This window comes from Homalodisca vitripennis, chromosome 2 (assembly GCF_021130785.1).
Source record: "Homalodisca vitripennis isolate AUS2020 chromosome 2, UT_GWSS_2.1, whole genome shotgun sequence".
Lineage (NCBI taxonomy): Eukaryota > Metazoa > Arthropoda > Insecta > Hemiptera > Cicadellidae > Homalodisca > Homalodisca vitripennis.
In genome coordinates this window covers 152,865,726-152,892,558 of record NC_060208.1, presented here as the reverse complement: position 1 = coordinate 152,892,558, position 26,833 = coordinate 152,865,726, and the positions used below count along the sequence as shown (strand labels likewise).

General features: G+C 32.7%; 1 protein-coding gene across 3 annotated transcripts in view; it reads left to right on the top strand.

Annotated features, from left to right (window-relative positions):
• Positions 1 to 24,968, top strand: part of LOC124354927 (serrate RNA effector molecule homolog) — a 60,608-nt gene extending 35,640 nt beyond the window's left edge. For 2 of the 3 annotated variants that reach the window (XM_046805736.1, XM_046805738.1), the window contains 9 exons: positions 757 to 897; positions 4,160 to 4,339; positions 4,741 to 4,887; positions 6,826 to 6,963; positions 7,638 to 7,916; positions 8,024 to 8,136; positions 8,260 to 8,376; positions 15,864 to 15,947; positions 24,695 to 24,968. In XM_046805736.1, coding sequence (XP_046661692.1) covers positions 757 to 897; positions 4,160 to 4,339; positions 4,741 to 4,887; positions 6,826 to 6,963; positions 7,638 to 7,916; positions 8,024 to 8,136; positions 8,260 to 8,376; positions 15,864 to 15,947; positions 24,695 to 24,770 — 1,275 coding nt within the window. In that variant the 3' untranslated portion in view covers positions 24,771 to 24,968. The remainder of the gene's footprint in view (positions 1 to 756; positions 898 to 4,159; positions 4,340 to 4,740; positions 4,888 to 6,825; positions 6,964 to 7,637; positions 7,917 to 8,023; positions 8,137 to 8,259; positions 8,377 to 15,863; positions 15,948 to 24,694) is intronic. The other variant, XM_046805737.1, reaches the window with a different exon arrangement.
• The last annotated feature ends 1,865 nt before the right edge of the window (positions 24,969 to 26,833 follow it).

Genomic DNA, 26,833 nt, shown 5'->3' with positions numbered 1-26,833 from the left:
TATTATGTTGATATATTGAAGACACAAAGATATAAACAAAGGCGTTTAAAATAGGTGGTAGCTATTAATCATCATCGAATTTCTTGCATGTATCGAAATTTGCTATGCCACCACAACTTCGTAGCATTTCCAAGAAATACCATTTCACACGACTTAAGGGTTATATACAGTATTGCAGTTGTTTATATTTGTGTTGACAATGGACTGGAGGATAGGAAATTTTCGACCAGAAGTTTTAATGGGAGTTTTGAGTGGCCACCCTGACATATTTAAAGAATTACTTGTTACTTGTTAATAGGAATATCAGCAGGCTTACCTTAAAAATTACCTTCTAAGGTCACTGACTTGAAAGAACACATAAAATTACACATATTTAACGCATAATTAGAAATTTTCTATTGCAGTGCAATCTTCCTCAACCAGATGTGTTCTTTCACACCTGTTAATTGAAACTTAAAGGATTACTTTTTATTTGTATTATTAACAATAATAGCTATCATAAAACTCACATTTGTAATCACTGAATTGAAAAATTACAACAATCAATACAGTGGTTACAATTTAATAAAAAATTCAGTGTAAGCTCCATCTTCAACTTTACAAAACTGACTAAAGATGGCTGCCCACAGCAAGGATAATATATATTAAAAATGTAACTCTGCAAGCAATGTTTTGACAAGGTATAACTAAGGTGTTATTTATTGTTGTTGTCTCCAAAATACTTGAAACACCATCTTACCTGGTAATGTTGTGTAGATGTGTAAGAGATATCCAGGCTTCCTACGAGTGGCTATCGCAGACCCACAGCCAGACCGAAGGTGGTTCCGCCGTGGGTGGGTCACCTTTCAGAGAGACGTCAACATCAAGGAGATCTGTTGGAACCTCAACAACATCAGGGTAAGACCCCTTTAACAGGTTTGTCTAGGGAAAAACTTTCATTTGAACAGAAATTTTAACTTGATTTTGGATTAACTATAATTAGGTAGTTATTATAAAAGTTTTAAATTCCAGTTTTGACTTAGAAGTATTGTAATCCTGTATTATTGCAGGTTTCATTTCTGTTGTTTCTCTCCCTCGTCTCCTTTTGGTTATTTCTATGTTTCTAACATCTGGTTTCGAAGACATGAGAAGAGCTGGTCGCTTTTGATTTTTGTTGTGGCGGTAGGCTAACATGACAGTATTCTCCTTTTTATAGTTAGACTGATTGTCCAGGTTTTAACTGAAATTTTATTTCATTTGGCAAACCTTTCCTGTTCCTGCGGACAGTTCCTGTCATGAAGGTGTTTTTAGAATACAGCATTTGAGCAAGAGGAATGCTGGTAAAAAAAATTGTCTGTAAAAAATTATGGTTGCCTGTAAAGTCGGTTTACGGGCGAAGATTTTACGTGACAACGTCTTTTTCTCGGTAGAATATTTATTGATATGAATATTATTAAATTGCACAATAGGAACAAGGAATTGAATGAAAATAAGAATTGCACAAATTTTAACTATAGAAATATATTTTGTTTACTAAAACATTGTACATAATTTGAAATTAATTAAAATTTGTTATTGTAAATGGTAAAGTTGAATAAAACATTTACTAAAATTGAAATTTGAAATTCTTGCTAAACACAGTTAAATTCTAACTTCGCGCATGGTGATTGGTCGGTTTAGTTCGTTTGTTTGGTCGCACTGTTATGACAGGTTAGAGGTTATAATTTGTTATTTTAAATGTTTGACTAGCAATACGCGCTGTTTCTTCTTAATCGACTGAATTACGATTGATTGCAGAGTGATTAAAACTAATAATTTACTTAACACTATCAACATTTGTCAATAGTATGACATAACCTATAAACTCAGTTTCTCAACTTTTGTGTCAATCTAACAATTAATCAATCAATCATAGTTTACGATAATGAAATATCAGTGTACAATTATTTACCTTTATTGTTGTAGTTGTTGTAAATGACGAATCTAAGCACTCCACATTTTCACGAATAAACATAGTTATCTGCTTTATCCCGTGCGGCGGACCCACTGGACGGGCATCGTAACGTTACCGGGCGTTACACTTTTTCATGAGTGACTCCGAGCCGCAACCTAATTTAAGACGTTGTCACGTCAAAATTTGGTAGCCTCTATTAAAGTAACTACAAAGTGATAGAAGCTTAGACACAACAGTATATGCAAGGCCTTTGTTTTTAATTTCATCATCTTCCTGTGACCTAGCTCCTTTATAGCAAAAGAAACTTAGGCAGTACTTACTTACAGCATCGCACAAAACCCAGTTTTATGCCCCAGCGGTGGTGGTGCTTATTAGGCATGTACTGCATAAGGCTGGTCTGATTTTTTGTTCCAATAAGACTTTCATCTATTGACAGTAAGTTGTTGATGTCCAGTATAGAAATACTGAAACATGCGGTTACAATGGTCTTGCAGGGGTTGAAACCTTTGAGTTGCATCATATCCAGGTTCACTGCTTTTTGGGTGCTTACTGTGTCTATCATATGGAAAAATGAGAGTATAGACTCAAATCTTGACCGCAAAAACATTTTACAAAACCAAGGTGTTGACTGGGAGCTAGTTTGAGACCAGTAAGATTTTATTGTTGGTTTCCTTATCAATCTCATGTTCAACAAAACCGCAATGAATGCTTTTATTTCGATTAGTGAAACTGGAACCCAAGACCTAAACTTACTGTGAGGGGAAAGATTGTTGCCTCTTGAGGTAAGGGTTTGTGTGGCATACCTATTAGTTTCAGTAACAAATAGTTGTAACAGAGTGTTAGTGAAGAATAAACTAAAATAACTTATAGGCTTGGCAATCATTGGATCTAAGTTGCAGTGCCTTGGACCAGGAGTTTCTAAGAAAGAAAAACTATGTACAAACTCCATTCCATCATTCTCATCAGTTTTTTCCCAAGTTTCTGCAGTTTGATTCGTTACATCAATAGGCCTGACATTATTTTCACTGTCAGAACTACAAACAAGATCATCATCAGAGGAATCACTAAGTACTTGCCTGTTTATAGGCCTAGGCCTAGTCGAAGAGATATGCTGTCTTTTACCTCTCTTAGTTGGTTGAGATCTAGGCCTGTCTTGTGAAAGTTCCACATCACTATCTGACAAAGAACCCAACACAGGCCTACTTGGCATGAAAGGCCTATTTGAAGATGATGGATCATCATTAGGATTATATGTTGGATCGTTGTCCGAGTCATTATCAAGTATGTCAGCAGAGTTTTCTGAATCAAATTCTTCTTCCAATTCTCTGTCCACTTCACTTGGTCTAAGATTTTCCCCAGCCACTGTATAAATTTACTTACATAATAAAACAAGGTTTATTATGAATAACACTAAACAAAAATAAGTTTAACCTATAACGGTAAACAATAACACACACGTCACAACAACAAACCAAGCCGGGTACGTCACTACTGAGACAGACGACAGCTGACGGCGGCCATTGTCACTGCCCTCTAAACCGTGTTATCAGTTTGTTAAAAAGGTTATAATGATCCTAATTAAATGCTATTTTTGCTGGTAATACTTTAAAATCACTATTAATGAATTAAAATTTCATTATAAATAATTTAGAAAGCGATAACATTTAATATAACGGCAACACGAACAGTTGTAAATGCCCTGCGATTTCAGGACGGCCGGTCTTATTCGCGTAAATAATGGCCGTCCAAAGTCGACCGCCTGGTATTTTTACCATATTATTTTGCCGTCCAAAAATCGCACGGCTGGTCCTCAGAGGGTTAAGATACATCTATTTATTTTTAATTGAAGGTGTAGAGTTTGATAGTTGTTGGTTTAACTTTGTAGCACTTTGGTAGTAAATACACCATAAAATTTGCTTAATCACCAGAAAGAAGCTGGAATTAATATAATTACACATCAATAGGTAATTAAAATTGCTATTAGGATCAAGTATGAATTTTTAAGTCATAACAGAATGTAATACATAAATAACAGGAATTGATGAGTCGGTGCCAGTGAAAATTTGTTCACAAGAATGTGTTTGCTTCTCTAATGAGCAGAAATTTGTTGCAAACCACATTGTACCTACATTGTAAACTTATTACTGATTTAAAACTTATATTGAATTTAGGGAACACAGGCACTATTACAATCAAATCTTTATTTATTTGTTTTAATTATTTCAGTTGCGTGACTGTGAACTTGGTGCTATTGTAAACCGGGACCTGAGTCGGCGGATACGAACTGTTACTGGATTGACAGGCCACAAGCAGGTGCTCAGGCACGACCTCAAACTCGGAGCTAAGATTATACACAATCTAGACGCAAAGACGAATCTCTGGCAGGATGATAAGCCACAGCCTCAGGTAATGCTTGACCCACTTTACATACATCCTACTGCCTGGCTTGTTTGGGTCAAACACCCTTTTATTATTCCCTTTTCTCTAACTAATCACTTTTTCCTTTTTATTTTACCTTCTACAAGCTAACCCATCCTCACATTCATACTCGTCTATACATGTGCTTCCTTCAAGTGTTTGGTTTCTCTTAAAACTATCAATTTTCCTTTCCATCTATGTAGAGATGTAATAATTCAATTTTTTTTACAAAATATCACTTGTCTCATTGGCCTAATATGAAATATTGTTAACATTTTAAAAATCTCAAAAGAATTTCAGAACATGAAGAGACTTTATCATTACTTTAGAAGAGAACTAATGCAAATGACGATAATATCAATAATATATGGTTAATTTTCATGTTACAGCAAAGTTTCGGACTAGTATCAAAAAATCCAGTTCTCCGCAATATCACAGACTATTTAATCGAGGAGGCTTCTGCTGAAGAGGAGGAACTTCTGGGTCAAGCTTCTGAGACTGAGGACAATGATGAGAAGGATCAGGCAATGATAAAGGTGAGTTATTCTTAATTTTTTTACCTATATTTATAAATTAAGAGCTTAAGACACGGACGTACCATCACAGAAGGACTATATCAGATTGTTTATTGATACCATAACGGAACCAATACGTGATGGCACTGTTTTTAAATATTTTTTATAAGAAAATTTTTGGATGACATAAAATTACCTCATGTCATATAAAATTACCACATTATGTGTGTCTTAATGTTTTATAATTAAATTCAAGACCCATAATAAAGTTATTTTAAATTTAATTACTCAAAGTATATGATTTTTTTTTCAAGATTTGAACAAGGACAGTTTTCGTTTCATATATAGGAAATAATGTTTTCTTGTAGTGAATTAAATTTCCTATGCAAACAAGGCAAAATTTACTATATTGAGACTTAAAATAAATAGAAAGATAATGTTGCTTTCAATGTAGTTGACAATAATACATTAATGTCTTGCTTTATTAAACTAAGATATGTGGAAAGTTTTTATTTTCAATTACATAAATGTTTAACCTATTTTCAGTGATTCATAAAAATATATAATTTTTGTCAGACATATTATTGGTATTGTTTTATACCCATTGGTCTTTTACAAATGAACATAAAACAATTAAACATAAAAAACCTTCATTAGAACACAAAAGAATATCATTACTATTATAAATAGTATGCAAGTGGGTTAAAATATTATTTATTAATTTTATTTAAACTTTAATAAGGCTGTAATACCTTACGATAAGACTAAAGGGTTGAAAGGGCAAGATAATATCCTTCGTCATCGTGACCCTATTGAATCTGTTGTGATTTAACCATGAATTCTTGAGGATCATGTCACAAACCTCAATATGTCTTTAGGAACTAAAAATCCCAACTCAGCAGGATTTAGAATTTTCCTGAGCAGGTGAATAGCTTCTTCGCAGTCACAAATTAATTATGTACAAAGCAGTCTCCCTACAACCATTGCAGAAGTGACATATCTCCAACTTGGAGATAACCATCTTAAACAGATGGTAATTAAGAGTGCAATGTTCAGTCATTAGTTGCTCAGTCCTAGAATAGCTAATTTTATTTGATGGCTGTGATAGCTTTCACTTGTCTCAGGCCTCAGAGGTCTTTCCAGTAGAGAAAAGTCTCCTCAGCGTACCTGACTTAACCACCTAGCCATGCCACAAAAGGGTTACAGGCCTGCAGGTTGTAATATAGCTCTAGCTCTCGCCGTCTTATTTCCTCATTCTTACCACTCATTCCCTGGCACTCACATCACATTAAGTTTGCTGCGGGTAGCCAGAGCTTTAAATAATATTAGACAGTCCTAGACTTTGAATACAAAGGTGCAGCTGCTTAGTGATCTCAATGTAGCTTGACTTCACTGTGGATAGGACCCTTCGATTTCCTAGATAAGTTGATCCAGGCACACATATGCATCACAAGCATATTAGCTTAAAAACAGTCAGGAAGGAGCTCGGATCCTTAGTACCCTGAAGTTTGGTCCTTTCACCCCCAGTCTCACCACCTCATCTCTCCCTGACACAGTCCATAGTTAAGGATGGATGAGAGTAAAACAAAATGGAAAAGGATGAATATTATATGATAAAAGAGAAACTGGTCAATCCAGCTCAGCCTGATCAGAAGTATTAAGAAGACAAGAGTTAGATCAGGCAGTTCCTAGCTGCACACGCATAGAAAAACTGCTCTTGAAAGAAGTAAAGGTGGGTATGAAGTGGTTCCGTGCTCTTCTTGATAATATACAAAGTGTCCATTTTAATTGTGCTCCTGTATCTCAAAAACTACTAAATTTGCAGGTAAGTTTAAATGAAGGAATTCACTTTTATTTAAGTGAACGAAAAGTACTAATTGGGGTGAATTCATGGAGGCATATGTTGGCCATTAGTTATTAATGACTTAACAACTAACAATGTAACATTTTATTTTACAGGTCTTAGATAGGCTGCTGCTATACTTGAGAATAGTCCATTCAGTTGACTATTACAACCACTGCGAGTATCCTAATGAAGATGAAATGCCGAACCGGTGTGGAATCATGCATGCCAGAGGCTCATCTCCCACATCCAAAGTAAATATTTTTACACATTACAAAGTATTCTTCTAATTAAAGTTGCAGAGGGAAATCTTTATAAAAGTTAGAATCACTTAATTTACGTTAACCTACACTAGTCCTAATTACTAAAGTTTTTAGTATTCTTGTAAGAAAACTTTAAGGTTAATTTCAAACAAACTTGAATTTGTTTTCTTTATGTAGTTTTACCAAATCAGTGTATCAAAGATATTATTCCATTAGCTGTAATGTTTTTTTATCTTGACATGTATGATTTTACACATGGATTATTTCTTCATTTATCAAGTTTACAGTAGATATTTAGTAAGACACTTGTCATGGCAATGTTACATAATCTATTTGTATTTATGTAAACACATACAAGCACAAGTAGTGTTAAGCTTAATAACAAGAGATTACAAAACATTTGCTACTACACCTTACAATAGCAGGATGTCACGAGTTGCAATTATAAAAAAATATAATTTAAGAATCAAGACTACCAATAAGAGTTTAGACATACATATTGCCTAGTTACAATAAAACACTAAACTAAACTATTAGTATCCATCATCACTGATTGACATTAACTTATACGGACATTGCATCTCAAAAGACAGTTGCATGTTACATGTAAGTTCTTAAAAAAGTGTACAGGATAAAATCCAGTTTCTGACTCTTCTCACTTGCAGGTGACTAGCCAAGAGATACAGGAGTACTGTCGAGGGTTTGCCCAGAAGATGGCTTGTCTGATCAACAGCTGTGGAGATGTGGAAGGGCAGGAGCTAATCTCATTAGGAGCTAAGGAAGCAGAGTCTGAGGTAGAGAAATTTGTGGCAGCCAATACTCAGGAGTTGGCCAAGGACAAGTGGCTATGTCCGCTGTCTGGGAAGAAGTTCAAGGGGCCTGAGTTTGTACGCAAGCACATATTTAACAAGCATGCGGAAAAGATTGAGGAGGTCAAGAAAGAGGTAAATTATGCCTGATTTTTAGTCATGATTTTACTTGATTTCAAAAAAACAAAAAAGTATGATGTCCTCAACTTGTGACACTATCACTTGAGTGTGTTTCTCTTTAGGTTGAGTATTTCAACAACTACCTTAGAGATCCTAAGCGACCCATGCTGCCTGAACACCCTGGCAACCGATCAACAAAGAAGGAGCCTGCTCCTGATCATTCAGCACCTTCTTAGTAAGTCAATTTTAATTAAATAATGTCATCATTTCTAATTTCAAAATGTTTTTTAAAGTTTTTGACACCTACAACTGTTAAATAAACTTCTGGACTAATAATAATTTGTGATTGTTTTGACAGCTTTCAGTATGGAGGTTACGGGGGTGGCAGAGGTTACCAGCACTACGGTGGGGGTTACGGAGGCTACCCCTCCGGCTACAGTCGGCCTGGCAGAGGTGGCTTCTCTCGTGGGGGCAGGTACGCCTTTGGCTCAATCAACTCATACTGAATCATTATTAATTTAAGACTTATTATTTCATTTGTAGTGATACGTATGTCATATGCATTATTTGGAGTCATGTACATAGTTTTATTATCTTTTAATCTCTTGTAAATTTTGAGACAAATTTTGTTGACCATTTCATTTTTTGTTCATAAATTAAAAATCTATAAGAATATGGAAGTTTCAATTTTTATCCCGCTGCATGTTTTCTATGCTTTTATTGATTTTCATAATTTCAAATCTAGAGGAGGAAAATGGGAGGGATAACATTATGCATGTATTTTAATACAATCTGGATCAGAAAGCCTTAAGAGTGACTGGAGTGGTGGAGGGAGAGTGTATGAAACAAAACAATTCAGGCATGTTAATAACAGATTAATATATCACATACTTAATAGTTGTGTTTGAAATATCTTTCAGTAATTTATTTGCATTAAGAGTTTTTTTTAAATTGTTGTAAACTTTTCTAGAAATTTTATCTTAAACATATTGTATAGCAATCTCTTATGTGTATTTTTTTATCAGAAAACAGCACAGTTTCTTTATGTGTTTGATTCCATTATTATCAATATTTATAGTTCGTATTTCCAGACCTCAAAAGTTAACCTAGTCAAGAAGTTTTGAAACTCAGTCTATGGTTAATTTACTTCAAAAATAAAATTAATTATCTTAATTTTTTCGAAGCTAAGAGAGTACCTCTGACTATCGTCGCTTTATTTTAACTTTGTGATCTTTCCTAGTCTAGCCATTTCAAGTACTAATAGAACTATGTCAGTTCCAACAACGTTACACTCTGATTGAGTGTCAATTAGCAACAATTCAACTTAGTTAATACTCATGGAGTTATTTACAAACTGATGTTATTATTGTATATAACAACATAATAGCCAATTGGATAATATTAGCTCTACTTAGTTATTGGTAAACGTGTAATGAATGATGGAAACATGTGTAAAAGGATCTAGCAATGAAGGAAGGATTAATGTTCATGATGAAGAACAATTTGGATGCTTGTTTGTCATTGACTTGTCACCAAATATTGCCAAGAAATTCACCAAAAGGTGCTTCATTATTGATAACCATCAAACATTATCACAAGTTCCAAGATGAATAGTTTACAAATTGTTACAAACTTGGGAACTATATAAGATGTGTACTTTTGTGATGTGTCTGACGAAGATAGCCTTGCTATCAAAAGGCCTTACAAAAATAAAAAGTTTTAAATATTGATTTATGTGTTTAAATTTAATAAGTTAACAGTAGCCAATATAAGCTCCATCTTCAACATTTCAACTATATAAGATGTGTGAAATGTTTGCAAATAACTTTGACATAAGAATACAATATAAAGCTGTTTGGTCATTTCTTTGTCATTTATAGAGCACTGTGACAAGGGTGGTAATGAGTTCTGGAGTTACATTAGGTTACAATCAATGTTACCCAGATGACACATCATTCAAACAAACTTAAATGTGGAAAATTATGGACACAATTTTTATGAGCTGGAAATGCATTGTTCTCATATACTTTCTGCCAAGAGGAACAACAATCAATGCTGAGAGGTATTATGAACCCTATTAGGTGTGGCTTTAGAGAGACTTATGAGAACTGTTCTCTAGCAGCATTATCCTACTTTGATAATGCTCAGTCTCACGTTGAAAGAACATAACGTCATTGAGAATCACTGGAGTACCCAATGACAAAACTAATGAATAAATGTAGAGAGATAGACTAAATTAATTTAACTAAACTGGGTCGTGAAGATCAATGAAAGTTTTAGTAACTTATGATTTCATCTCATTCATAAACCCAACATGATTTATTACATAATCAAATTAAAAAACTGTTTCTAGGAGAGGGGGGGGGGGGGAGGGTATAAATATGGAGGAATGGTAAATTGAGAAATGCTGGACTTTCTGAAGCCGTCTTTATCTGTCACACACACAGCATGGCAAAATTCAGGTATTTTTTCTCCTCCCAAATGGACTGTCTCAGGGTCGACACACTGACTTTAGACTTCAGATGAAATTGAGTATACAAGATGGAGTACAAACATAGTTAAAGGAATCAGAGTCAGTAGGCATTGAGGGGGAGGTTGGACAATAGCACAGGAGAATCCGTAACTACACTTAACAAGGGTCAAGGGCAACAAACCCACACATTGTAATTACACTCACATTCTAAAAGCTTTAAGCAAGGAGGTAGGGCAACAGTGTCATTTCCTCTGCTGCAAAACAAGCACCTTCATCCGAAATGTACTTGCATACATTGATTCATAATCAAGAATGGCAGAAGCTGCGCACACTGAGATCACGTGATTCGTAATTATGTCCTAGAGTGGTACAGCCAAATGCGTTGAACTCAGGCAAGAGGTGAAGAGCTGATAATACAGCAGTCATCTCTGTGTAGCCAGTTACAATGTTACAACCAAATAGTCCAATGTGCACGAGGATACTTATGTATTCTTCATGTATTGGCCGTTATTAGTGGGATATATTCGGAGCCACAATACTTTCGTGGGACTCTAACCAGGGCTACCACCAACGTTGAGAATCTGGAAAAGCGTGCATTATGCATGAATTTCAGACTCTGGGAAACGTGTGTGGATATGCATGAATTTTTGTAATGTCCCTGGAAATTTTACTAGAGATGGGTCGTTTCTGATACTCGATACTGTGACTCTTTTCACTTTATTCCTATACCAACAGAAGTGCTTAACTATGCTTGAAAGATCATGTTTTCACAATTTTACTGATATAGAGAAGCAAAATCTCAAATCAAAAAATAAGTCTTGCTAAAACATTTTTGTACTATCCGTATGAAAAAATGTAGATAGATAATCAAACAAACTACTGTAAGTTAACAAATAATATTTTAGTTATAATTAGTATTGTTTATATTTTTTTTTGCGCATCATCAAGAGTCTGCACTGTCTATTCGTGGACAAAAACTGTCGGCAGTACGCAAATTACCATTTGGTGAAACGTGTTTTTGTAGTTCTTTGTTTATAGAACTATTTAGAAATATATAGCAACAGAATAATGTCATTTATTAATAATATTTTAATTAAAGTTTGTTTTTTCTGTGTCTATATTTGTCAATGCAAGTGTGTCTGCTGGTTCTATGTGCGGACTTTAGCTCCTCGATATTAAACAGACAATCGGTGGTAATTTGTATTTTGTAAATAAATACATTCTCTATAAATATACATCCATTCATTTTTACGTAAATGTATTATATTCTAGAAGCATTTTATAACCTACCATTTCTATTACTTAAAAGGAGAAATGACTTGGAATTTTAAATATATTCATTTCCTTGAATCTCTGCAAATTCCTTTGAAGTAACATGGTATTCTTAGGCTTCCCCCTCCCCCACAAAAGATAAATTAATTAAGTAGAGTTCAAATGAAAGTATTTGGTTTGTTTATTGATTGTACCTGCGAAATCATTGTCTCGTACCGAAGTTCGTCCACCGCTAGACCTCTAACCCGCAATACTGGGCTGTAGTCTGCCCCACGGTAGCACTGTATTGCTATTTATTTGTTATCTTTGTATTTCCGAATTGGATTAATGTATTTTATATATCACTGAAAGGAAAGTTATTAGCTATACACAATGTTATGTCGACACATTGAAAGATACACGAGATAAAAGCTAAGGAGCTTAAAATAGGTGATAGCAATAAATCGTCACCGAATTTCTCAAATATAGCTAGTGACGAAATGTTAGAGCATCGCAGCTTTTGTGGTATTTCTTGCAAATACTGTTAGTGATGATAAAACCTCATTGTTGCACTTGGTGTAAGAGTTAAATACAGTATTACAGTTGTCTATTTGGTTTGAAAATAGACTATATAATCGGAAATTTTCGACTGGGAGAAAACCGGGAATTTGAAAAGAGGTTTTGAGTGGCCACCCTGGGGATGTTGCCAAGACAGTATTGTGTTATTATGCTTTCAGTTTGTTGTTTCCTACTAGTTTGGAGATTTGCGCACACACCACATGTAAAATTAATGTATCTTTCTGTTTTTGTTTCCATTTGAGCATCCCATTATTAATAGTTTAAAATACAAGCAATAATTCTTGTAGTAAATTACTTCAATCGAAAGAAGTAGGTTTTGTGACAACTGAAATAATATTAATTTATTGTCATGGGATTTACATGTACTTACATCTAAAACTGTTCAAGATGCAACAACATTTTTTAAAGAAAATTAGGAAATGTTACAAGCATTCCAGAATACTTTTTATTTATTTCTCTAGGTTTATAAATAACAGAGTCGTGAATATTTTTAAAGTTTGAACGGGTGCCATATGAAACGAAATTGCATACCATACTGGTATGCCATCAATTTTGGTATCTATTTTAAACTTGTTTGGGATATTTTTTGGATAGTAATCATTTACATTAGCCGCGTTATATAGTGTGCGTGTGTTTGTGTGTACGGCACAATTCAGAAATGTTTGTGTTTGTGTCAGGATGTCACAAAACTGTCTACACAAACTTTAGGATATTGTTCCATGGACTATGAGGAGCTAAAATCTACAGGGTGGGCAGAGGAACTTGCTTATTTAGAAATTAAACTGAAAAGAAAATAATGGAGATATATATGTAATTCTTTTTATATCATAAAATAAAACTAAAAAGTTTATTTTTACTTAGTTTTGAATATAACATCAGGCAAACAGCATCCATTGTTATGAATACACTGCGCTAATAGTACTCTGAAGTTTCATTCACTTTTTTCTAGCATACTTCCAGGTATGTTGGCGATAGCTTGAAGAATGTTGTTTTTCAGTTGAGTCAGGGTCCTGAGACGATCATTGTAAACCAGTGTTCAAAAGGAATTGTTTACGCAAAACTGCTATTGACACATGCTGTGCATGCTGTTGCACAGTCCTGCTGGAACCATACATCTTCCTTGTCCATTTCATTGAATATTAGCTAGAAAAACTCAAATCAAATGGATGTAATGGTCAGAATGCTCAGAAACCACCTGTTCGTTTTATTTCAAAAACCATGAACTAATTAAATTTTCTTCACATCACCAGTTGCTCTAAAGTTGTTTATAGAACATTCTTATAACAATAGAGTGCCGGACAGAAACACAATTACTGGGTGCGATATTAAAACGGGGCCACAGAATGGACTTTGTGTGCCATTGATTTAGCATCCTTTTGAAAAGTGCACTTCAACAGCGAACGGATGCTCCACTATGTCCACTCCATGAAACAGTTTAAACTGAGTGGATTAATAACCTCTTGGATATGTCTATTTTCACCCTCCTCAGTAAAGCAATCGCTTCATGGCACTAATTATAATAAGCCAGTTCCTCTGCTCCACCCTGTAAATGCAACCAATGGTCTATGTCTTTTCATTTACCGTCTATGTTTTTTTTTTTTTTTTTTTTTTTTTTTTTTTTGAACCATTGGAGATGTAAAACTAATGTATTACAACTATTCTTCTTGCAGTCTCAAATCACAAGAAAAATTTATTTATAGTTCCTATATAATCGTAACTATATTTATTTCTCTATTAACTCTATATTTCCTAAACATAATCGTTTCAAGGCGATGGACAGTTTAAGTTTTTGTGAAGAAAATAATAGTACCAAGTTTGATTTCTATATCTTTACTGATTTCTGAAATAAAAACTAAAAAACACATGCATGCAGACATATGGTAAATGAAAAGAGATAGACCATTGGTTGAATTTAGATTATAGCTTTTCTTGGTCCATGCAACAAAATCCTAAAGTTTCTGTAAAGACTTGTGTTACAACCTGTACAACCTGTATATAAACTTGAAAGAGGGGTGGTTTTGGGCTCTATGGTTATATTTGAAGTTATACATAAATTGTTGGCAAGTGCTACCATGATAGCAATTAATATAGACCGATTTTGTATACAAAATTTACCTAAAACCAATACCCACACTCACACAATATTAAAAATAACGTTGTTCATTTGAAAAAGCTTAGAATAATTTAAACAATAATTTGAAGTTCGTGTAAGTGTTCTCAGCATGAAATTTATAACTTTCTTTAAAAGTTGATATATTTCTATTTTTATCTTTGGTCTGTAAAAACTTCCATTTGGATCAATGGGATTATCACCAAGCATATTTTTAAATAATATAAAAGTGCTTTGAATAATCAGAACATAAATTATTTATTAGTAAACCAATACTCCATAACATACTCAAATTCTGTGATTGTCCTAAAACAGACCTCAATAACACTAATCCGCCTAGTACATGTTCTTTAATCGTAACGCAAATTTGCAAAAAATCCTCATGAATTTCTCATAAAAACCATAATTACACAACAATTTCTGATTAAAACTTAAATACCCCAATTTTAAAACATTTAAAATAATATAATTATAAGACATCAAAAGATAATTTTCTATGGTAGTAACATGAATGAGTCAAATGCAAATAAAACACTGATTATTGTCACACAATAAATATCTGCAGTTTCATCACAGTCTACACAAACTACAATAGAATAAAGATTTGCTGTCTTAACTCATAGTACAAACCTCATGTCTGTAACCTCTCAATATAACGAATTTTAATTAATCTTCCAGATAAGTGTGATTCTACTAATAATTTTTTGGTACTAGACCAAAACACAGATGCGTATAATTGTCCAATACTGTTGTAATTATAAAGTTGAAAAAAAAAAACAATTTACAATATATTTGTAATCACTGTATCTGTATCAGGGATGTTAATATGGGAAGTCAGAGGATCAATTCCCTCCTCCAGAGATAAAATTGATAATGAAACTGAAATACTTAAATACAGTAAGTGAATACTAATGAAACTGAAATACTTAAATACAGTTTGTGAATACTTAATAAGTGAACGGTTTTGTTCAATCAATTTCAGTATCTTAAAACAAGTTCTTCTCTATCTTCACACATTAAAAATAGTTGCATATCATATATTAAGAGAAATTAAGTTAGCTTGTTATTTTAAACAATTTAGCTATCTCAAAAAATTATTGTTATATACAAAAAATAGTAACACTCCATAACAATAAGATCAAAAGTGTGTTGTAAGCTATCTAACTATGGACAGAAAATTACTTTGGTATAATTAAAAATTGTTTGTAAAGAAGTAAGAACTAATTGTCTTCAAGTTTTAATTCTTTGACAATCAATCTTAAAATAATCCTTGGATGAAAAATGTAACTATGATTAAAATGTTAAATTGAAAACTTTATTATAATTATTGTACAGATATCTTATTTTATAGGCTGTTTATTCTATTTTTGAGCAATATACCATGATATATTTGTTGCATTAAAATTAAGTAAAAACTTTGTTTTAGTTGTATCCAAAAGGGATGATTTTCATGTATAAATCTTTTTAGTATACTGTACAGAAAAGTTTCCCAAAATTTGGATTAAATTTAAAATAAGTCAATACTGTTTGAATTTCACAATTTTCTCAGGAACACTCGTAGAGTGCACTTCGTCCAGACACGAGATCTCTCCCAATCCACTAATCCTGTCCTTGTCCTGCCTGCACAGCAATGGTAATAATAATTGTTACATTTAATTGTCATTGACAGTGAAATATTTTATTTCAGATTCGGGCGGCGTTTAAACATGTTCTTTTTTATTACTATTCTATTTATGAAGAGCTTTTAGGGGATACATGTATCATATAAATGATAAGTAATATCGTCAGTAATTTTAAAATATACTGTAATTTGAAGATTCTTGTACCAATTGGAAAGATTATCTTATATATTATCTACAATTTGCAAGGATTCAATCGGTTTGGTGGAAAACAGCCGAGGCACATGCTCGATATTTTGAAATGTTGTTCCTTTACACTAGTTTATTGCTTGCGAACATTTCAAGTGTTCTAGTTCAAGTTTAACACTACGTTTCAAGGATTGAAATCTACCCTCTTCTTCAGGTGGGAAAAACCCTAAAGCATAAAACATGTACCAAGGGACTGCCACTCAAAGTTAAAGTAATTAAGTGATACCTGATGAATTGCATAGCCCAGAATGGAGAGAATGAACCCACTCCTGAGCTAAGGAATATGAAGCAATGCCAAGGAACTCAATGTAGGCATTTTCTGTGATATCGTGCTGCATCATCTGAAACAAAGATAACAGAAAGACGGAGGTCGGACAGGAAGGGGAGGAAGGTAAAGAGCAGCCACCCACTTCCGGCCTTGTATTTTTGTCCTTGAACTCAAAGTCATGGTTTGTACGAATTTTATTGGTTGAGGTTTGTCTCAGTGTTAAATTCTTTTTAGGTTTCTTAATTAATTTTTGTAAATATTAGTAACCAAAATGTCGTAACCTCAATTGAAGGCTGGTCTGTTAATTTTATCTATGAACTAGCTGTTACCCGCGATTACGCATGCAATCTTTAGAACCAAAGTCCTTATATTACTTAGTAAAAGCAATTATGATGTAATATGATGGGAGTCCTATAAAAATTTTAAAACGTAAGTAGGCATACATCAGGTAGATATTAATTAAATTAATGGTAAATAGTATCAAAGTTTAACTTAATTATTATACCATGTTTGGCACATGTAGGAGCATTTCTGGTTCTAATTAATTATATACATAACGTCACACCTGAATCTGCCTTGTCATGCCAATCAAGAAAACACAGGTCTCGGAAACTTACTTCGGTTAAAAAGCGTATATTTCCAGTCCTTGTCATATATTTCAGGTCTAAGATATTTCCAGTACCATAGTAGAGTTTGCCTTGTTGTTCTGACGAAGAAAAAATATATATACTTACGTAGTACCGAGATGCCTACTTCAGTTAAAAAGTGCCTACTTAAGACCATTTAAATTCACTTACCTACTATCACAATTTAGCTTGCCATATTGCCTCGATCAAAATACTATATACGATCATCTAGTTCTTGGAAATCTATTTTGGTAAAACTCGTGTTGACACATAGTTGAGTTTGCCTTGTCCTGATGAAGAAAATACACACATAAGTAGGACTGAACAGCCGGTTACGAGCTAGGGGAAAGTCCTACCTACTTCTTATGTACTTTCGGTATAAGAGGAAAATCCTTATTAAGGTTATGCAACATTCCAAAATAATCGTTATTAAAGTTTTGCGTTACACTTGTTTTTTGGACTGTAGCCAGGGAAAGCATGAATCCTTTGAGGCATGTTAGTATTCATTTCTCTGTTTTTCCATAAGCCATTGTTAAAATGTAATATAATGTCAAGTAAGTCCACCAGTTTAAAGTAACTTATGTGAAAACATTCATAACTTTGTTCATGTTAGTTTTATAACAGTATTTAATGCATTAGATGATTTTAATTCATCACTGGTGCAATCTAGAGTAAAATTTATGTATTAATGTTTTATTTACTATCTGCATTAAACTACCGATCAAGCACTGTTTACTTATTATTGGTAAAATTTAAATGTAAACAGATGTTTCAGAAAGTTTGTCAAACTATAGCTGTCAACAGCTCTTTAGTGCCAGTTTAATTTGAATTATTAAACGTAAAACTACAATTTTTTCTGAATTCCAAAATATTCCAGGCAACTTTTCTAAACTTTTTCTTCATAAAAACCTTCCTCGGATTTCAATGGACATTTTACAAAAAGAATTAACCGAATTGGTCCAACCGTTCTCGAGATTTGCGCTTACCAACACGTTTTGCGATTCATTTTTATTTATAAGATAAGTTTGCTTTTGAATAAGTTATCTTTGTGTACTATCTTATTTCACGTGATGATTTTCAATATCAGCTTATACTATAAACACAGTTATTTGAGTTGTGTGTGCCACTTTTTGGTTGGGTTTTTACAAGACTTTGTTGTAGAGTGTTTTCTGTTCTAAAAGCAGTTCCATATTATATTTTCTGCCTACTCTTCTGATTTCATCAAATAATTCCTCCACATAAGGGATTGATGGGTACTTAAATTTTTCTTTGTTTTAATTTTTGACTCAAGGTTTCTTCTGTTGTTTATTTTGCACTTTATTTAGATGGATAGACTGAGGGTATCCATTTTTTATAAGATCGGATGCAATGTTTTTTTATTTATTAATTTAATTCATTTTTGTCTAAGCAGAAGCTCTTTACTCTGTATAACGATGAGTATGGGACTCCTTTGACAGATTTTTGACGATTCAATTAAAATTTTAAATATACTATTAACAGTTGTTTTAAGGACATCCCTGTCTGTACACACATCCAGAAAGGGATGTTTGTTTTGGATTTCTACCTCCATGGTTAGGTAAATGGAAAGAGATGCTATTTATGTGGGACAAAAATTCGAGGATAGAAAAAGAGGGTTAGTTTTCAATCCTCAAAACATAGTGTTAAACTTTTTGTAACATGTAATGATGGAAAATGTCTGAAATCACATCAATCTTTCAGTCTCTACACAATTCCCTGCAATCAATCTTTATTTGCCTTTTTACATATGACATGCATTGACAAAGTCAGTAATATTGTCTAGATGACATGGTCATAAACAAGTAATAAAACTAAACAATATAAAATGTGATTTATAGCTAACCTCTTTTTAATGGCTTTTCAAACATTCATGAATTCAATTATTGTCATTGGAAGAAAACCACTTACAAATGACTTTAAATGTTAAGGAAAATGTTAAGGAAACCTGAAGTTGAAGAGTAAGATTGACAGTAAGATGTCTAGAGACAAACTGTGCCTTATGCTAGGACCATGTTCTGCATAACAAAAATCTGTTTAATTGCACTTGATACTTTTTGTGACCTGTTGCCTGGAGAGAATCCATTCCATCTGCAAAATCTGATCTGTTAAAAACTCACATTCAAATTAGATAATTCATTATAGAAATTGGTTTTTCTTGTTTCTTGGTATAGGATGTAAAATAAGTATCTTTTCCAGACTTCTAATGTAATCGTTTGAGAATATCTTAACAAATATTACCCTGACACTTAAAATAATAGTCTACTGTTTCCCGCGTGGCTCCACCCGCTGCAATTTCAACATGAGGGTCAACATTTATTCGTATATGAATAACAAGATGTCTAAGCTAATTTTGAGCCAGTGTTGGTTATTTAAAAAAATTCTTATTTCTGCACTCTATCTTGTTTCTCTGCACAAGGCTCAGAAATTCATGGACTCTCACAAACAAGGAAGCCAACAGCAGCTTTTTGTTGGACAAAAAGTTGTTATAATGGTTTAAGTGTAAAAAGTACAATGTGACCAAAAAGGTGACCAGCATAACCATTTCTAATGAGCATCTTTAAAAGTTGTTACTAAGTTAATGATTGCATAAAATTTAATATCATTCCGCTCTATAGTTCCTGATAGTTTAAAATATTTTTCTTATGTAAAAGTCAATGGATGGAAGTTTGAAAGCAAACCTGTTTATTTTATTAAATGCCTAAGAAGTAAACAACAAAACCCACAATCAAAAAACTTACGTAGGCTAGCATTTTACACCATAGTATGAAATTTTCTAATAGTTCAGGAAAACTAACTGTTAAAAAAACTGTCTTTGTATGAATTTTTCCAAAATCGTTTCTAGCAAAGCAGTTCTCAAGCATAAACATTGTTAACATTTTTAAGCCTAAGCTTTCAATAGGTTGAATTTATGTGACTGAAAATGTATTTGACTTTTCCTGGAGAGGGTTGCAAAAGATTTTTTACCAAAATCTTAGTTTAAACTGTGATTACCAAAGTTCAGTATTTCAAGCAGTAGTAAGAGAAAAATGTGTATTGTTTTGGAAATTCTCATGGTAAATGTTTTTAATTATTGCTCTTGCAAATACACAACTGGTGATCCAACCAAGCAAAACAACTCTATATTGAAGTACTCCAGCTATCTTATTTATTGCTCATCTACACCATTAAGAAAACCATCATGCAAAGTTTACAGTATTTTTATTGTTGATTTATAGTGATCTCCAAGTCAGTCAGTAAATTGTATTTTATATTTAAATTTATATAAACTTATTATACAAACAAATCTCTTATACAGAATGAAAAGTATGATGTTTAGATTGCAATAATCAAGTTTTATTGCACATTATAAAGTGGGGTTAAACAGTATGTTACAGTTCTGAATAAATTTAAAAAAATCTTCAATTACAAATATTGATTTTATTGTATATATTATTAAATAAATATATATATATATATATATATTTATAATTTTTATATTTTCAAAACCATGAAAGGGGAGAGGGATAATTGGCTGAGCATTAGTGAAGCCTATCACCAAAGGGGCCAAGAAAATTCCATTTCTTTCTGGCTGTCCGCACAATATCTTGAAAATGAATTGACCTACAGACAAACTGAGTTTGATGATGGTGCATGTCACTCCATGGGATTTGGCTGAGCCTTATCAAATATTTTTACATTGATCTTATAGGTAACTATAATGGCAACGAGGAAATAGCAGAATAAATACATTTGTAAATTAACTCAGTACACTTGTAAGGGGTTTAATATGTGACATTATAGTACATGTAGCCATAGCCTAACATACATCATTTTATTAAGAGGGCTATTGAGAAAGTAACAGACGTTTTTAAATAAAAAATTAACCAACTGAAATAGGAACATTTTATTATTATATAAATTTAAAAGCTACACTCTTAGGCTATTTTGCAACGTAATCTTCGTTCAAATTGAGACATTTATCATAACATGACACAAGGTTTTCGAGTCCATTTTTGTAGAAATGTGCCACCTGAGATCTTAACCACTCATTAATGCCAGCGTGACTATCGAAACACTGCGTTGAGAGTCAGTTCTTCATCGCTGAAAAGAGGTGGTAGTCGTTTTGTGCTAGATCTGGACTATAAGGCGGATGATCAAACACATTCCTAATCAAAATCATCTAAGACTTCTTGTACAATTGGCTGTATGGGTACAAAAACAAAATGTTTGAGCTCAATTTTCCCCGACGCTTGTTTTGTATCGCTCGCTGTAGCTTCTGCAATATTTCATAGTACCTCTCTGCGTTGATTATTGATCCTCGTTCAAGGAAATAACCAAAATCAGACCCTTGTCTTTTTAGCATCCCAAAAGTTGCCATAATATTTCTCACTGACAGTTTGCAGACATTTTCTTGGTTTTTTTTTTGGAGAATGTGTGTACCCCCATTCCAAAGATAGCATTTTTGTTTCACAATTGATGTGCTTCACCCATGATTCATCACCAGTAACGATACGATCAAGAAGTTCGTTACCATGTTTGTCATATTCATCAAGGAAAGTTAACAATGCAGCAAGTCTTTGTTTTTTGTGATCTTCCGTAAGGATATTTGGAACCCACCTGGCACAAAATTTGTGGTATCCAAGCTCCCCTACAACAATTTCATGAAGTAAACTTGGTGAAATTTATGAGAAATGTTCTGAGAGTTCAATCATTGTGAAACAGCGATTTTCACGAATCTTCTCATTGATTTTCAACATAAAATCTTCATTCACTAGACTAGGCCGACCACTACGACTATCATCATGAACATTGGTGCAGCAATTTATAAACTCAGTACACCATTACCTTACTCTGCTTTCACTCATTATTCCATTTCCATAAAATTCACACAGTTGATGATAGATTTAAATTGGTTTATGGTTTTTTTGCCAACAAAAACCTTATTCACTGAACGCACTTCACAAGTGGCGGGATTTTTAATTGCAGCACACATTTTAATTAATCACAGTGAGAAAAGTAATAGTTTAGTACGCGCAACCACAACTCAATGCGTACTGAATGCCAGAGTGTTTTGACACCAAAATGGCATTTGTAGCCCCGCCCACTGCCGCACCAATTAAAAACATCTGTTGCGTTCTAGATAGCCCTCGTACTTAAACACTGAAAGGAAACCCAATTTAATAAACAAAAGTATGAATAAATCATGTGGCATGATATCTTGAGAAAATTTTCATTGGTAGACTTTAAATTTTGCATGAAATTTCATTTCTACATAGTCAAGAATCAATTCTATGATGGTGCGTGTCCAACCGTGGAATTTGGCTGAGCTTTGTTGAAGCGTTGAATTGAATCACTCAGTAGGCTGACTTAACTCGGTTTCACATTCACCGTGCAGTACATGTCTAATGAGACATACTCATGTTATTACCTTTACTGGGAACATTATGTCTAGTATCATGTGGGTTGCGCCAACTGTTTTCATGACCCATGCAAAGGCGCTTAACCCTCCGGCTGGCGCGCATTTGAGCCTTGACTGGCACCCTGTTTTGAAGCTTCGTGCAGAGTTTTAAATTTTTTATCCTGTACAATTAATTATTGGAGAAAACACAAAAGTGTTACACATCAAATTACTCTGCAGAATATGTTGTACAATATAAACATAATTATAATTTGACTTACCTGAATAATGGTGGATGTTTGATGGTCAGAACTCAAAACTTTTTTTTTTCAAAAAAACTTTTTTATATTATGCCATTAAAAAAAACTCAAAATTAATTTTATTTAAAAATCTAAAATATGCATAATGTTTAATTAGTTATGCACAAAAAGAAAATACATAGTTATAAACACTTTTATTTACTAATAAAATTACAATTGAAAAAAACAAGACTATATACAAGCACTAACAGTTGCCGAGTCGCGTCACGCGGAAGTAGTCGGGAGCTTTTAGCGGCCAGTAAAATAACAAATATTCATATATATATATATAAGTGAATACATTATTAGAAGGCTTGGGATCTTGTAATTAAAGTGATATAACTTTTATGCGATTCGAGCGGTAATTATCGGAACTATGACGTAATTAGTAGACGATGTTTAATGAGTCGTATATTACGACTCTGCCAGTTCACGGCGGGAAAAAATGAGTCGTAATTTACGACGTTGCCAGCCGGAGGGTTAAATAGATTTTACTGTACCCTACATTTCGCTCATGTTCATATGAGTTTGATTTATCTGTAATGTTTGTTTCATTATAAAAAGTTTATAAAAATGTAGGTGTGAAAGGTACTTAATTTATTACGAAATAATATGTTAATCACACCGAATTGATGTTTAAATACTGAAACATGCAAATACTCGCAATATGATTTTGTTATGATATTTGTTTAAGAAACAATTTTTATTGCAGTGATAGTAAAAAGATTCTAGCTTTTGCATGTGCAAATATAGGTACAAATATGATGTATTTTTATTTATATTATACTTTAAATTTATTACTTTTACATAACTGCAAAATGTATTTAACATGTACATAATAATGTACAGGTTATTTATAAATTATAAATATGAATTTCATAAATAAATAAATTTGCAGTTTAAGATTAATATTTGTTTAGTAATAACTATACTACTCCTTTAATTTATTACAGTAATTTCATTTAACTGAAAAGAAATGTAAATTGTAATATGTAATTAACCTATACCTGGAACAAGAAACCTGCTTTTTGAAAGGCTTTTGTCTGAACTCAAGAAATAGTTTTGAGATGGGAAAAAATTAGTATGACCGAAATAACATATTTAATACAGTGAGTTTATGGACCATGGTCCAGGGAGTCGATTTCTTGAGAACGGCTAGTACCATAGAAACTGCCGTTTGGATAACATGGCTCATAGCCGCTCCATACTGCACGGTCAACGTCGAACAGAGTATAGCAAATTCTACTGTCTGTTCTTAGTGGAACACTACAACCTGAGTGAGACATGTATCAGATATGGATTGTCTTTGTTAGGTAAATAGTGTTTTTAATTGTATACTATAAAACATGTACTCAGTGTGATAAATAGTGTTTAAAAAATAAATTTAAAACTGTTATTTATTAAATTTTTGTATGTATGGAATTGGTTTTATAATTCACAGCTAAAAGTTGGTATAAAAGGGTTTTTTAATGTTTTCCATTTTGATGTATGGAGTCAATGCTACCACTTAAAATATCACCCGATTTTCTAATTCATCTACTAGTAGCTCATTATATGTGTATTAGAAGTGTCTCTATCTCTAAAATATATTCACATACTTTGATGAAAAAATTCTTTTAAAAAGGTACTTCTTTTGTTACTCATTTATAATTTTTAACCAATTCATTGATAACAAATCAATTATGTTGTGTAAGAATATTAAACTTTACATTTCCTACAAGTGATCATGTGAAACTCACAAAATATCTTCATTATTTTAGCAAGCCTTATTTACAGCAAGTAATTACTGAGGTAAATTACTTAAAAAATTTAAAATCTGATGGATCTTTCTGAAACCTTTTATATTTTATAAACTTTGAACTTGTAGTATGTTTGGTTGATATGTGATGCACTTTAATAATCATCACTATTTGTTTAATTTCAGGGGCGTATCAGATTATCGACCAGTCATTCACTACAGAGACCTGGACGCTCCTCGTGAGCCTGATGAATTTATCTAATACTACATCTATCATACAATCAAATAACTTGCAATTTTGTACAAACAGTAGTTGTAGGTATGAGTGTCTCTATGGCTATGATAGGTATTATTGTAGGCCTAGTCTCTTTTTAAACTACTATTCTCGTAATGTAATGTGTATGAGATCACTTTGTATTGGATTGATTTAAAAAAATTAAGTAAATTATGTTTTCTTAAAGTTGTGCTATTTATTTTATCCCTATTTGCTTTGAGAAAAATATATGATTATTATCACTGTTTTGGGGGTATTAAAACACAAGCACACGCACTTACGCATCTTGTTCGATTATCTCTTACCTCGATAATATTAATCCTTTTTACTATATTTTTTAGTAATGTTTGGTATCTTACTCAACATATGTGTTGGTATTCTTCAGTAATATACATTAAATATTATTTTATAAATTTTACCCCAATATCATGAAGAATTGCAGTTTTATTTAACTACACCAAAGTACACATCATTAGCAATTTGCTGTGTCTCTGTGAATTTTTGCTCTTGATACGAGAATTTTTTACTTTCTTCAAACAAATTAGACACTTTGACAATAAAATATGCAGTACAACCAATTTCTGAACCACGTTGTATCAATACTATTGAATTTTTTTTATTACGCATTAGCAATCACACAATCAAATTACTAATGGCCAAATGCGGCGGCGCGCATGTTTGCAATTTGCTTAAAGTGAGGATAGTATTTACCCTGTAGCCATTTTGCGATTAATCCAGTTTGAGAACACCTGAAGGGCTAGTTGACTAAGATTAACTTGCCTTTTTTGATTAAAAAAAAAAAAAAAAAAAAAAAAAACCAACTCCTATACATACTGTAAAAACAGGGCAATTTTGCCACGGGTGTGTGTGCTCACGTGTTAATTATAATTCTCAGGCACAAAGTGACAAATTCACTATTAGTAGATATTTAGGCTAATGAAATGGTAATGTTTTATACCAAAGACTTGTGTCCACAAAAATATAGACTGCACAAAAGTTAGTTAAGCCAATAGATAATGAAATCCTGGTAAAAGTATTTTTGATTACTGGCCAGTATTAATGCATTGTCTTACAGATTTTAAATTTAAGCCTAATAAGTAAATTCGACATTTTGTGCTTGCAGATGATAGATGTATCACTGTCTAAACCAGTTTTTTTTTTTTTAATACCAATCACCATATGGCTTCACATTTTTTAATGTTATTTATTGTTAACCATGTGATCAGGAGGCAAAATACTACTAAGTTGTTTCATTCTCATCCCTTAATAAATCTCTAATCACTGCAATTGTCATAAAAGTTTTGTTGTAGTAGTATTGACATATAATGAGCTATGAGGCACAAGATGTTAATAGTTTTTGAAGAAATATAAAATATTAACACATTGAAGCTTAATATATGGATGTGTCCCATAGCACTTTTTTGAACTGTAACTATTTCGTCTTACAATTGCTAAATATTATTTTTAAAGATAATATGATATGTGTAGTCAGTATGTTTTTTCTAAAGAATAATTACATGCTTTATCCCTTACAGGCCCAAGGTCTGATCCATTGACCTCAATGGATTTTGCAAAAAAGACTGATATAGTGTCAGTCATAAGGGCCTACAAATTATACAAACTGCTCGTATTGATGAAATCGATGTTTTACATTTTAGCATATTACGTAATGGCTAATTACACATCAAAATCACATTGAAATACAATTTTTAACCAAATGAATTGGTTTTCCATGCATAAATTATTTTTGTTTCCACCCTAAAAATGCTCAAACTAAATGTTTAAAGTATTTTTACTATTTTACATCAAAAAAGAATTATCTATATTTAAATTTAGTGAGTACTAGTATTTTTCGCCCATGATGTATATTTATTCCCAAACATTTAAGTGAAAACAAAAATGTTTTGACAAATATAACCAAAGTTGAAATTTTTTTACTATCTGCAAAAAATCAATTTTAGCAGCAGTGTTTCGCATATATACGAGGGTCAGTCAAATATAAACAAGACTTTTAACTTATACGTTTATTAAAGCTAAACAATACAATGATT